The sequence below is a fragment of the Lissotriton vulgaris genome, chromosome 3_1, assembly GCF_964263255.1.
Source record: "Lissotriton vulgaris chromosome 3_1, aLisVul1.2, whole genome shotgun sequence".
In the NCBI taxonomy this organism is placed as follows: domain Eukaryota; kingdom Metazoa; phylum Chordata; class Amphibia; order Caudata; family Salamandridae; genus Lissotriton; species Lissotriton vulgaris.
In genome coordinates, this window is record NC_141689.1 from 2,015,301,268 (window position 1) to 2,015,313,579 (window position 12,312).

The 12,312-nt window shown below is 42.2% G+C and overlaps 1 protein-coding gene across 2 annotated transcripts in view; it reads right to left on the bottom strand.

Annotated features, from left to right (window-relative positions):
• CENPU (centromere protein U) overlaps window positions 1-12,312 on the bottom strand; it is a 740,965-nt gene that overhangs the window by 661,056 nt on the left and 67,597 nt on the right. For both annotated transcript variants that reach the window (XM_086962486.1, XM_086962485.1), the window contains exons 2-3: window positions 8,206-8,299; window positions 5,605-5,671 (exon numbers count right to left, since the gene is read on the bottom strand). In XM_086962486.1, the coding sequence (XP_086818612.1) occupies window positions 5,605-5,671; window positions 8,206-8,246 (108 nt within the window). In that variant the 5' untranslated portion in view covers window positions 8,247-8,299. The remainder of the gene's footprint in view (window positions 1-5,604; window positions 5,672-8,205; window positions 8,300-12,312) is intronic.

Below are 12,312 nucleotides of genomic sequence, written 5' to 3' on the forward strand. Positions count from 1 at the left end.
GCGGAAAGACTATTCAGAGGAGGCCAAAACAAAATATAAAGAAACGGTTGCCAAATATAAACTTATGATTGATGAAGCCAAGAAAATATTCTTTAGTCACAGAACAGAGATAGCAAAAAACTCAAACAAAACCCTGTATGAGACTGCCAAGCAGTTAGCTGGCTACTCCCCTAATCTGACTCCACCTCCCTCACAATCCCTCTGTGATGCATTAGCCAGTTTTTTCTTTAGCAAAGTTAATGATATTTATTCTGCCTTTGCCAATAAAGCCAAAAGTCCCTCCAACATATTGACCGATATATATACTGGACCCATTTTTACTCAATTTGCAGAAATTTCCGGTTCTCAGGCCATGGATATAATATCCACCATTAGATCGGGCTCAGCACTTGATCCATGTCCATTCAAAATTCTACTGCCAGTTATAGAAGTGGTTCTTCCGGTTATTTCTTCCATATGCAATGCTATGTTTAGCACAGGTATCTACCCTGAAAATCTAAAAAAAACCCTTATAAAACCACTCCTAAAGAAACCACATCTTGATATGGATGAACCTAAGAGCTACCGGCCCATGGCCAATCTACCAGTTCTGGCTAAAATAGCAGAAAAAGCTATGAACAAATAGCTCTCCGCATTTTTAGAGCAACATCATTTACTTGATGAAACCCAGTTTGGCTTTCGCCAATTCCATGGGACAGAGACGGCTTTGATCAAAGCAGCGGATGACATCAGACTCATTGGGCACAGCGGTCTTGATACTGCTTGATTTATCTGCAGCTTTCGACACGGTCGATCATGCTACCCTGATTGACCGTGTCGAAAACTTGGGTGTTCAAGGGACTGCCAGCAAACTTCTGGCATCCTTTTTGGCTGATAGAACCCAGGTAGTCACAATGGGACCTTTTCACTCGTCCACCTTGTCTCTGCCATGTGGAGTACCTCAAGGCTCATCCCTAAATCCGACACTCTTTAACATCTATGTGTCGGACTTAGCCAATGTCATTCGGGCTTATGGGATGAGCCTTACTTCCTATGCAGATGACACCCAGTTGGTCCTAGCCATCAAGAACAATGGCTATAAAGTAGCGGACGATCTTAAATCAGGCATGGTAGCAATTGGGAGCTGGATGGCCTCCAATTGTTTAAAGTTAAACTCCGATAAGACGGAAGTAGTCATCTATGGACCGCTAACTCCAGAGTGGTCGTCCAATTGGTGGCCTTCCTCCTTAGGCCCCCCTCCCGAGTCGGTTAGCAAGGTGAGGAATCTGGTTGTCATTTTTGATGATCGCTTTACGTTTCACCCACATGCTAACCAGATCACCTCCTCAGCCTTTTTTAAACTGAAACTTATTTAAAAAATTCTCCCTTTTCTTCCAGACAAAGCCGGTAAAACTCTGGTCACTTCCCTTGTGTTGTCCACTTTGGACTATTGCAATGCTTTATTCCTCAATGCACAAGAAGGAGTCTTAAACAAACTGCAAATAATACAGAATTCAGCTGCCAGGCTTTTGGGAAAGATTCCCAAACATCACTCTGCCTCTAATACCATCAGAGAGCTGCATTGGCTTTCCATCAAAATTAGAATAAAGTTTAAGACTCTATGCATCGTGTATAAGGCTTTGCATAATCTAGGACCGGCTCATCTCATCCGCAATTTGATTCCCTACTGCCAGTCCAGAACACTACGCTCCTCTTGTTCAGTCGATCTTGTTGTTCCCCGTACTAAAACGGTTTCATGGGGTGACAGAAGATTCCTGGTGTCGGCTCCAAAGTTGTGGAATACTTTGCCCCACGTGATCAAAGCCAGTCCATCTTTATGGTCTTTTCGTAAGCACCTTAAGACCTGGCTTTTTAATCAATAGATCCCGCTCCTTCCTCCCAGGGTAAATAATTCAGATACTTAGCGCCGAGACGCCTACGGGCCTTTGTTTGCGCTTTAGAAATATCAAAAATAAATAAATAAATAAATAAATAAGGCATTTACCACTGAACGGCAATTTATACAATCCCATCAAAAAATACTGAACCTGATCACTTTTTACTCTCAGACCTCATTCAGTAATCTTCTTTATTCACCTTTCGTATCATTCACCCCGCCTCCCATCTCGGCCTATAACTTTGCCTCTTACTCCTCCTCTCTTTTTTTTTTTTGCATATTTTATTGGGTTTTCCAAAATACATAATTCAGTGTTGCAACATACATGTATGATTGTAGTGAACACAATTGGCCACATTTTGTAACAACAAGTCGTGAAATTAGTGAAATTCGCTTCTAGTACACCAGTGAGAGCATATTAAAGGTGCCATATCTGTACAGTCGTGGTTGCTGATAGTTGTTCTCTTACTAAACCGGGTTGGCACACTAACTAAGACTAATACTAAGTGAAAAAGCCCCTCCTCCCCCTTACTGATGGGTGCATTTGGTAAACTCGGAGTCAAGGAAAGACCTGCTTAGGCAATAGTAGGGAGTGGCATAGGATCCTATCTGTTCAATTTCAAGGGATGGCAGACATCTGGAAGACGTAGAAGGGACTCTTTGGGTTTATGACTTCGATCTAGTGTTGAAGAGGGTGTGGAGGGCAAGAAGGGCAGGCCAGCAATAATTGGTCAGGTCATGTATTACGGATTTACACCTCCTGGTGATGGTGCGCTTAGCTAAAACAGGTCCACAAATTTGGCCTGGAATTCATGACCCTTCCTCCGTGGGTAGAGACCTAGAAGTCAACTTTCAGCCGTGTGCCAGGATGTGTCCCCCACTACTTCCCTTAGGGTCTCTGTGACCTGGCTCCAATAGTTGAGTAGGACAGGGCAGGCCCAGAGCATATCAAGAAGTCGGCATCCTGCTCCAGGCATCTGGGACACGCCACTGTGGTATTGGGTAAGATGGAGTGTAATCTATGAGGTGTGAGGTATGTTCATTGCCTTATCATATATTGTGTAATATTAAGTTGTGTTTTGCCCGATACTTGCTTGTGGTAATCTAATATAGTCTTCCACTCTGTCTGAAAGGGTCTCTTTATTATCTCTTTCCCAATTGCAGCGTACTGGTAAAAGAGGTGAAGGTTGGTAGGAGCGGATACCTCTTACTCCCCCTCTAAGATCATAAATATTAATTGCATCCTCAATAAGCTCATCTGTCCCAGCACCCCATCATAATTCTCACCAATGGCCAACTACTAAAACCATCAGAATGTGCACCCTCACATCCACGTCTACACCTAATCAGTACACTGAAGAAGGCGTATAGCTCCTCCACACCATCAGACTCTTCTGTTCTTTAGATCAAACTACTTGACTTCTAATCATAAGTTCTATCCTGTCTGACTACACTTTTTTCACACCCCTATTTAGTTCAGGCCTTGAACAATCATAAAAATGTTACCCAAATAATCTACATGACCCAACTGTAATGTGCTTGACCTTTAGACTGGTCTCAAATTGTGTGATCCTAGGCAAATCAGTGTGTCCGCTGTACAAAAACTCTTTTGTTCAGTTTAATAGACTATATGTATAATAAAATTCTAGCCCACCCATAAGGTACACATTGTCCCAGACTTGCCAGTTCACTAATAGCATTGTTATCAGTGTGGGCAGGAATGTTTCTCAGTTCACCTTTAAAAAGTTACTTTCATTATATATATATTACTGAAGCGTGTTGTGGTAGTGCACAATCATTTACAGACAACACATATCTATTAAAACAGCCACAAATGTTCTCTCTGACACGCAGTTTTATTGATAAAACAGAAAAGCGTACAAACAATGTGTGGAAATTGGGTTTCCGCAAATATATATTTGCACATCACCAAGTAAATTGTTTTAATTTTTTTTGATCCCATTAAAGTATTTGTTTTCATCACAAAACAAAATTACAAAAACGTGCTTTCTTAACTACTGAAATAAATTTCGAAATATTTGTATAGTTCATTTACAAACGATGGGGCCTATGAGGATGACGGGTGGCCGTCATCCTAATAGGCCCCATAGTTTGTAAATCATCATCCTACCGGGGATTGGGACCGCCTGCCATAAGGGAGGGGGTCCTGGGGGGGGGGGGGGAGGGGGGGGGGGGGTATTAGGATGTGCCCGCCACAGTGGCGGGCGTATCCTGCATTTTTAGCATTGTGGCGGGCGGTGCTCTCAGCTAAAAATGCATTAATGCATTTGCATAAACAAAGCAGCAGGCACTGCGCGGTCCGCAGGGTGCCCCCAGAGTGAAGACCGCATGCGGAAAGGCATCTGTTTTGGCACATACTAATATGGCTGGCCAACATATTAAACCTTTTCCGCCCCGGCCGCAAGGCCACCAGGGCGGAAAAGCGGCGGACGGTCCTTCCGTCCGCCGCGGTCCCCCCCGCCATACTAATATGGCGGGGGGCATTTAGGAGAGGATGGTGGGAGGATTGCCCCAGCCAGGCCGGCGGTGGCTACCGCCAGCCTGGCGGGTGCAATCCACCCGCCATCCTAATGGGCCCCTATGTGTGTTAGAAAACAACACGGACAGCCTACAGCCCTTCATGCTAGCACAATTGTCAAATAGTTCACTTTACTTTTCGTTCTCTGACTGCAAAGTTAAAGGATTTTATAAACACCAATCCCCACGATAAAATAAGCAGCAATTTGTAACAAGACATAAGTGGACCTTGCCTTATATTGCACAGCAAATGTAACAAGATAACCAGATTTAAAGGCATCTTTATTGCTCATTCACTTTCTGAATGAGCAGAACACCTGCAACCAGTCCTGGCCAGTAGGCCTTATAAATAGCTCACCCTGATCAAAACCGACTAGCCATGGTGAGAGGGGGTGTAGATTTTTCAAGGCCTTCACTCTCCCCAGCATCTTCACCCAGAAATCTAGGTGTTTACTTCCAGTTAATGAGGCACATTTAAACCTTCATTACTGTCACAGCCACGGCTGCCAAAGACCTCACATTTCACACTTTACATCCACTTTCACACTGCCAAAACACTGCCCATTACTTTTCCTTAGCAAATGTGACTATTGCAACATCCTGCTAGTGGGTTTTCCCCTGTTATTAGTTCTAAGGCACTCACTTTTGCAACACCATCACTAAATTGGCTAGCCGTCAGGAAAAAAAAATAGGATTGGTATGTAAATTAGTAATCATTGTATAGAATGCTATGGAAAACGAATCCTCTAGGTAGGTATCTCTTATGGTCACCAAATACATGCGACTCACAAACTTTGAACCACAAATCGAATCCTCATAGTCACTCGCAAACTTCCCTATACAGTCTTATGGTCAATCCATCTACCTAGACATCAGCCCTGGAACAGCTCCCTTTCAAGATTTGATCCATCTCTTGCCTCTCAACGTTCAAAACTGTTACAAAGACTCATTGAAACTGGAGAGAAACCATACCTAATTCCATGTACTCTCTTTCACACCCTCACAATTCCTCGAACTCCTCCCTATGTAAGTCAGTGTAATGTCCCTGAATCGTGACTTACTAACATGAATCTCATTGTTTGTTTTCGGCATTTAACACCCAAACATAAATGTCCTTTATGCTTTGTTTATGTAGCTATGTCCTGCATTTATAGGATAAATTAACCTGCTGTTCGCAATAAATAACTTACGCTCAAGTTTTCTGGCGAAATCTCCTTGATTTTTCCTAGTCCTTTACGGAAGCCTGGTCTTTTTGTCCTAGAAAGCATAAATAAAAAATGGAAAATATATACATAAAATTAAGAAGAAAAGACAATATTATACTGGTAGTCCACTTATGGGAAAGGGTTATAAAAAACTCAACTAGCAATCCTGCCATCTCTTGATTTTGAAAATTCATTCAAGGTAAGCTGTACATTAATCATAGGAAACAAACTTTTGGGATCAGTGATTGTGAACTACATACACCTTAAGGTGAGAGGGACTGTGAAATAAGGGAGGGAGAAAGAAATCAACCTTAAAAGGGGTAACTTGACATGGCTGCCCACTACCACCACCATTATTCCCCCTATTTATAGAAATCGTTGCAAACAGGATGAAAGATTCCACAGATATTGAGGGAATACAATTCAGTTGCATAGTACACAAATTACTCTATTTGCAGATGACGTCTTATTATTCTTGGGAGGCCTAGAAAGATTCTTACCAGAATTATTGAGGGTGCAGCAGCATTGTGAAAGGCATCTGCATTTAACAGAAACCAGGATTAAGCAGAAGCCCTCAACCTTTCTTTACATTTGTAAATAGTACAAAGATTGAAGGGTGTGTCTCCTTTAAAATAGGTTATAAAATCAATTGGGTACCTACAAAGTCCATCTAACTAGCTACATTGCTGAATGCCAACTACTAAAGCTGCGGGCAGAAATATTCTTTAAATTGAGTCATCTATCTCCTGACTGGAAAAATGTTAGTGCTGAAGATGAACATTTTACTAAGCCTAATTTATGCTTTGAATTGGCCAAATCCCAAGAAGGCAATATTACCCCAACATAAGTAAGTAATGGAGTTATTTTGGGACGGAACACAGCAGATACCTCCAGCAAAGCATCATTATCTTTCAAGATAAAAAGAAATGCCAATCTAGGCAGCATATTTACAATATTATCAGGTGAGTCATCTCTAGTCTTGAGCCAGTGAGCGAGAAGGAACACAGAAGGAGAATGGGTACATACAGTGTTAGTTGGTTTGGATTTAATTTGCAACACAGAACTAGGGGATCAAGTGATCTATATGAGAGCATGGTATACAGTGTTGGTGGTATGCCACTATGGATTTTTATTAGGCAGCACAGGACTGGAGACCAGGTGATCTATATGAGAGTATGGTCAATAAAAATGTTTTGGAAAGATAGATTATGATTGTTTCCAACAAATGTCTGAATACCTTTTCTTCATTGCTATAGTCCTGGGGCAACAGCGTTGGAGATTTAAGCAACTGGTGAAGTGGGGACTGTTAAGTTTGAGCAGATGCGTTCTAGGGGGGAAATGGAGATAGAACTAATTGATCATTGCTAAAACCACTTTCTGTTACTGAAATTGGATTTGCTAAGATATGTTTTAATCAGATATTGGGTACCCAATAAATAACTTGAAAGCAATAATGGACTTAAATCTCTTTACAAAATATGTGATCTTCTGCAAATAATTTAGGCAACCAATTTTGACACTCAACAAGATCATTCTAAAGAGACAGGGGAAGATGAAATGTTGCTACCAGGTAGAGTGGGTTGAAGGGTTAGGAAACATAACCAATTTGGAGTAGATGGAAAATATAATGGATTGACACCGAACAAAACTACAAATATGTACACTAGAGAGAAACACAATATATTGTAATGTTTAATTGATATAATCAATAGATAAATGTTTCCTGGAACTTCAGGGTATGTGTGGGTGGAGAGAATCCTACATATACTTGCTGTCCGTGCTACAAACTTCATAAAATCATGGTATGCCACAGAGCAGCAGATCCAGGGACAATTGTGTTTGGGTAAAGGAGTAAAAAAAAATGGGCATTATATCTTAATTAAAGAAAAAATGCTACATAGGTTCAGGACAATATTGGCAATAGATATGTTTGCATACAGAAAATCAACAAAGAGATCGATTTAAAAGAACATGGACAGTGCTTTCGACTACCTTAGTAAAACTAATGTAGCTATTAGTAACCAGAAATCACAGCATTTTATTTGCTCGGCTTAAGTACTAGCTAATGGGAATCTAAAGTAACTTGTTTTATACAAGTTTTTTTCAGAAAGCTAAGGTAAAACAATATCAGAATGGGGGGTATATTGAGGTTATACTGGTTCAGAATTAATTCTTTCTACAACCTTTAAAACCAATAAAAAGTAAAAGCGCACTAGTACATCATCTGAGAGCTTTGATAGCGGATAGGCTATCTCACATGACACTAGTTGAAAACTATCCCTTTTGCATCCTACTGCACTATCTTTTACAACAATCATCTGCTTCAGCGTGTGCACGACAGTTCCACTCTAATCGTTATATTGCTCATCCTGTGCTAGTGTTTGAGTAGGCCTCCTTTTTCATCAATATAGTTTGTTCTGTCCTCATCCCCTTATGTTTGCCTACTTTTAAGAGGCCAGAAAACATGCAGTCAATAAACCACTTTAAATCATAAAGGTGCTTAAAAAAGATTTTCAATCTGTCCTTTTCAATTTTTCTTTATAAAAAATGTTTTACAATACGTTATTATTAAACACTTCTACTTACTGTGTGTTTTTCTTTGCAAATGATCCCTTTTTATTTGCCATGTCTAGTTTATTCTCCAACACGTTTTTGAAAAATTAAGGAAGTACTCTCATACCTGTGAATAGGAGGAGAAAGGGCTACATTAATGCATTGTGCCAACTGATAACACACTTATGTAGTAGTCCTCAAACTGACAAATTGGATTCTTGTCAAACCGTTGGCAGAAACAGAAACAGTACACTTCATTGTAATAAGATCTTACCCACTTTATCTATATGCATGGTATGTGCAATGCTGTCTGTTTTAAATAAGGACCTCAGAAGATGTTACCCAGACTATGTATGTCCCTCTTGACCAGTGTGACCTTTAATGTTTCTGTTACTTTCGTACACCTACATACGGAAAAAACATTCTCTGTTCCAAACTACCTTGGCAATTATTTGAATACCTAACAATACATCAACAGGCTAGAGATGCAAATTACTTAAAGAAAGCACATGACAATGTTCCTTCCACTTTCAAATGCTAGTCACTTCTGGCCCTCTCCTGCCCCATTCACAAATCATCAACTCCTCTTTCATAAATATAAAGTTTTTTAGTGCTACTAACCAGCTAGGCACCAGAGTGCTGCTGCAAGGAGAAAAGAAATAGGTTCAGTAGCTAACCGGTTCATTATTGAAGAGGAGTGTATCAAGACCTTTTTGACATGATATGTGCAATTCAACCAATCACATTCCCTGATGCAGGTTATTCCATGTTGAACCCAAGGAAAACACCGCCTGCTGTTTTTACCTTTGGAACCACTTATTACAACTCGTGTAGAATTCCACTCTTTACAATTATCAGTGGCCCAGTGTTCCTGCGACCATATTTCCGGGAAGGTGAACACCTGACCGATTTTACCTGCCAGAAAAATTACATTGGGAACTGATTGCCATGTCTTGTTTATGGAACCCTTCGATTTTCTTCTTGGTGCAGGGAAACATGTAATGCACCCCTCTCCCCAACTAGGCAACATCCAGCCAACCTTCTGCCACCTGCCCAAAAGGTCTTGCAAGCATTTACCACTTGCCGAGAGCAGGTTGTGAATCTGTGGGTTAAACTACCCGCCATCAGGAATTATGTATGGATTCCAATCAGTAAATTCAAGATTAGCACAGTCATTCTCCATTCCGAGAGGTTTAACTTGTAATAGCAAGAATACTGTGCAGAGATTCCAACTGTTATCCGAAATTCCAGGTCACCCACAATTCCACATTACTCATAAAGTCATAATCAGGACGTGAGGGTTTTTCCACAAGGACCTACATTATTTATCTGCTTGGTATAAAACGACTCACTTCCTTAAGAAGTCTGGCTAGTTAAAAAAAATACATTTACAAGAAATTGGTAGTTCCTTAAACATTACTGTTGTCTGTACTGAAAGCAATTGAAACAACAGGAGAGAAAGGGTTTTATTAGGACCACTCTTTTACCCCTTACAAATAAATGTATAGCAATCAACATAAGAGTGTCAAAAAAAGAAAACAAAACAACAGAGCATGGAACACCAAATCAGATGTGCAAGTAGTCAGTGTGGAGATTAACACCGACTGTAAGTTCTCAAGTTAGTAAAGAGATAGAGTGCACGTGCACTCTATCTCTTTACTAACTTGCCCCAAAAGAGAACACAACACACAGCTGGAGGACGCACACCACCTCGCAAGCGTCAGCGTGTGCAGCAGCCAGCCACTCGTAGTCCCAAAAAGCCATACGCATTTCGAGCTCTTCTTAGCTCTTGGTCACGGGCAAAGAAGCAGGAAACTGCAATGTAAGAACAGGTGATTTTTATTTCATTATGAGTCCCGCCCCAATTGGGTGCATGGCATGCTGGTTAAAGTAGTTCCATATATTGCCAAAAAAGACTCGAATGTTCAATAACCAAGTGGCTGCAGTTCCTGCTTCCCAAAAGATAACAATCCCTGTAAGGTGGGAGCGCGATGTCAGCTCTGCTGATTACTGCAAGTCTCCAAGCGGAGATACAGAAACAATGTTATACCGATGTAAAGAATGATCGTCATTTTCCAAACAACAAACCACATATTGTTTTTTTATGCCCGTGTCTGACACACTAAAAAAATTACTGTGTGCATTACAGTAATCACGTTTAGTGCATTAGATATATTTGTTCCGCAAAAGTGAAGCACTTTCTTTGTTTTATTATGTTTTGAGATAACAACTGAAGCCTATTTTCACTATTTATGATTTGTAACATCACATGTTTATTTATTTAAACCAATCACAATCCACTATTGGTACTCGTGACCAAGGGACTAGTTCCCGAAATGCGTCAAGTGGATTTGGCTATGAATTTTGGGAAATAAAGCACTGCTTTTCATGCAAGTTGGAGTTCGTGTCATACTGTTGCCAGTGAACTGCATTGGAGAAAGGGACAATATTCTATGGAGTGTGTTAGACCAGTCTGCTTCACCACTATGATTTCTTTTGTTCCCCTGTACCTCCCAAAATTTGTCGCTTTTCTTTGTCTACCAGGACATTTTGTGTGCTGTTTCATGGGGCTGGATGTTCCTTGACGCCCAGTTGTTCACAAGGTTTTTGGCACCTATTTACAAGGAACCTGTGACATTATAGACTGGGATTGGCAACCTGTATGAATGGCCTCAAAATGGTGGCCATCCATTTTCCTCATGTGAGTGACTCCCCTTGGAGCCTCCATGAACCTTGACCTTTCAAGGTTTTGGCGCCCTTTTACTTGGCGCGCATTCCTGACAAGAATTTCTTTATTTCCCTCAGGTACACAAAATGGCTGCTCTAGAACCCCAGTATGGTGGCTGTTAGGGTCCCAAATACCCCAGAAGTGCCATGTCATTGGCCTAGCCCAAAGAAGGTTCTAGAACCTACTGGCACGAGCCAGCACCTCAGGGCACTGGCTATATAAGGTCCAGTCCCTGGCGGCCATTTTAGATGACCAGAAGACTATATAGGATAATGATGTTCCAGATCTAGGTGAAGAAGGAGATTCCAGACTTGACACCAGATTGACACCTGCCCTGTTGACCCCTGAGGCAGCTGGTAGTGCAGGCAAGCAAGGGTCACTGGCGTGGATCCTGACTGGCGTTCCAGTCAGCTGTGTGTGCGGTGACCTCGCGCCTACAGCGCCTGCCCAGCGAGTGCCTCGTCACCCGCAAGAGACTGTGGCCATTTTCGTGTGCCTCCCCGCCCCCCCCCCGGTGGTAAATTACGACAGACTCGGGTCGCGAGGCGAGAGCAAGTTCGCCGCGACCGAGAACATCCTCTGTGCCTCCTTGTGACAGGCGCCTCCAGCGAGGAGCTCGGACGTCTCCGAGCTCCACCAGCGTAGAGTGCTTCCTGCGCAGACCGAGGTGAGGTGATGCGCCGGGGCGGGGAAAGGCCGGCCTTCGTTGGGCGGGACTACTGTCTCTGCCCCTCCCCAGTGAATCGGTGGCTGTAGCTGTGGTCGGGAACCATTCCTGTTTGAGGAAGTCGGAGGGAGGTCCATGGAGCCCCTGAGAACCCGTCGCTGGCGAGAGAAGTACTGAACCCGACTGAATCGCTTTTCGATTGCAGCCGATGTGAGGTGGGCCCGTTTCTTCAGGTGGGAAGCGCTGTTATAAAGGAACTGTGAACCAGCATTTATTTGACTGAGCGCGAAGATTGTGTGACCTCTTCGGCAGCCCCGTTCGGCAGTCTAAAGACTTGGAACTGGTGCCGCTTGAGTGCTAGCGGTGATAGAAACCCCTAGGCGCGATTAGACCCCCACCGGCAAACAGAGATCATAACCCGTGGCAGCCGAGTGTAAATGAAGTGTTCACGGTCTTTCCTTGCCTTTTAGATATACGCACATGACCCCCGTGTGATTCTTAAAGAGTCCCAGCACTCCCTTTTGTGCCCAGAGAAGCCTGTGTACATTAGTGGTGAAAACGTCATAAACTGTAAGAGTTATCTTTCCAACCTGAAATGTTTTTACAAATGTAGTGTTCCTGAACTATTTAATTGGTGGCAGCGATACCAGAAAGAATATGTGGTTGTTTATTTAACTGAACCAGTATTTATTCTGCTAAACAGAAAGTGATATTTATGCTATTTATTGAAGATATTTAATCCCGA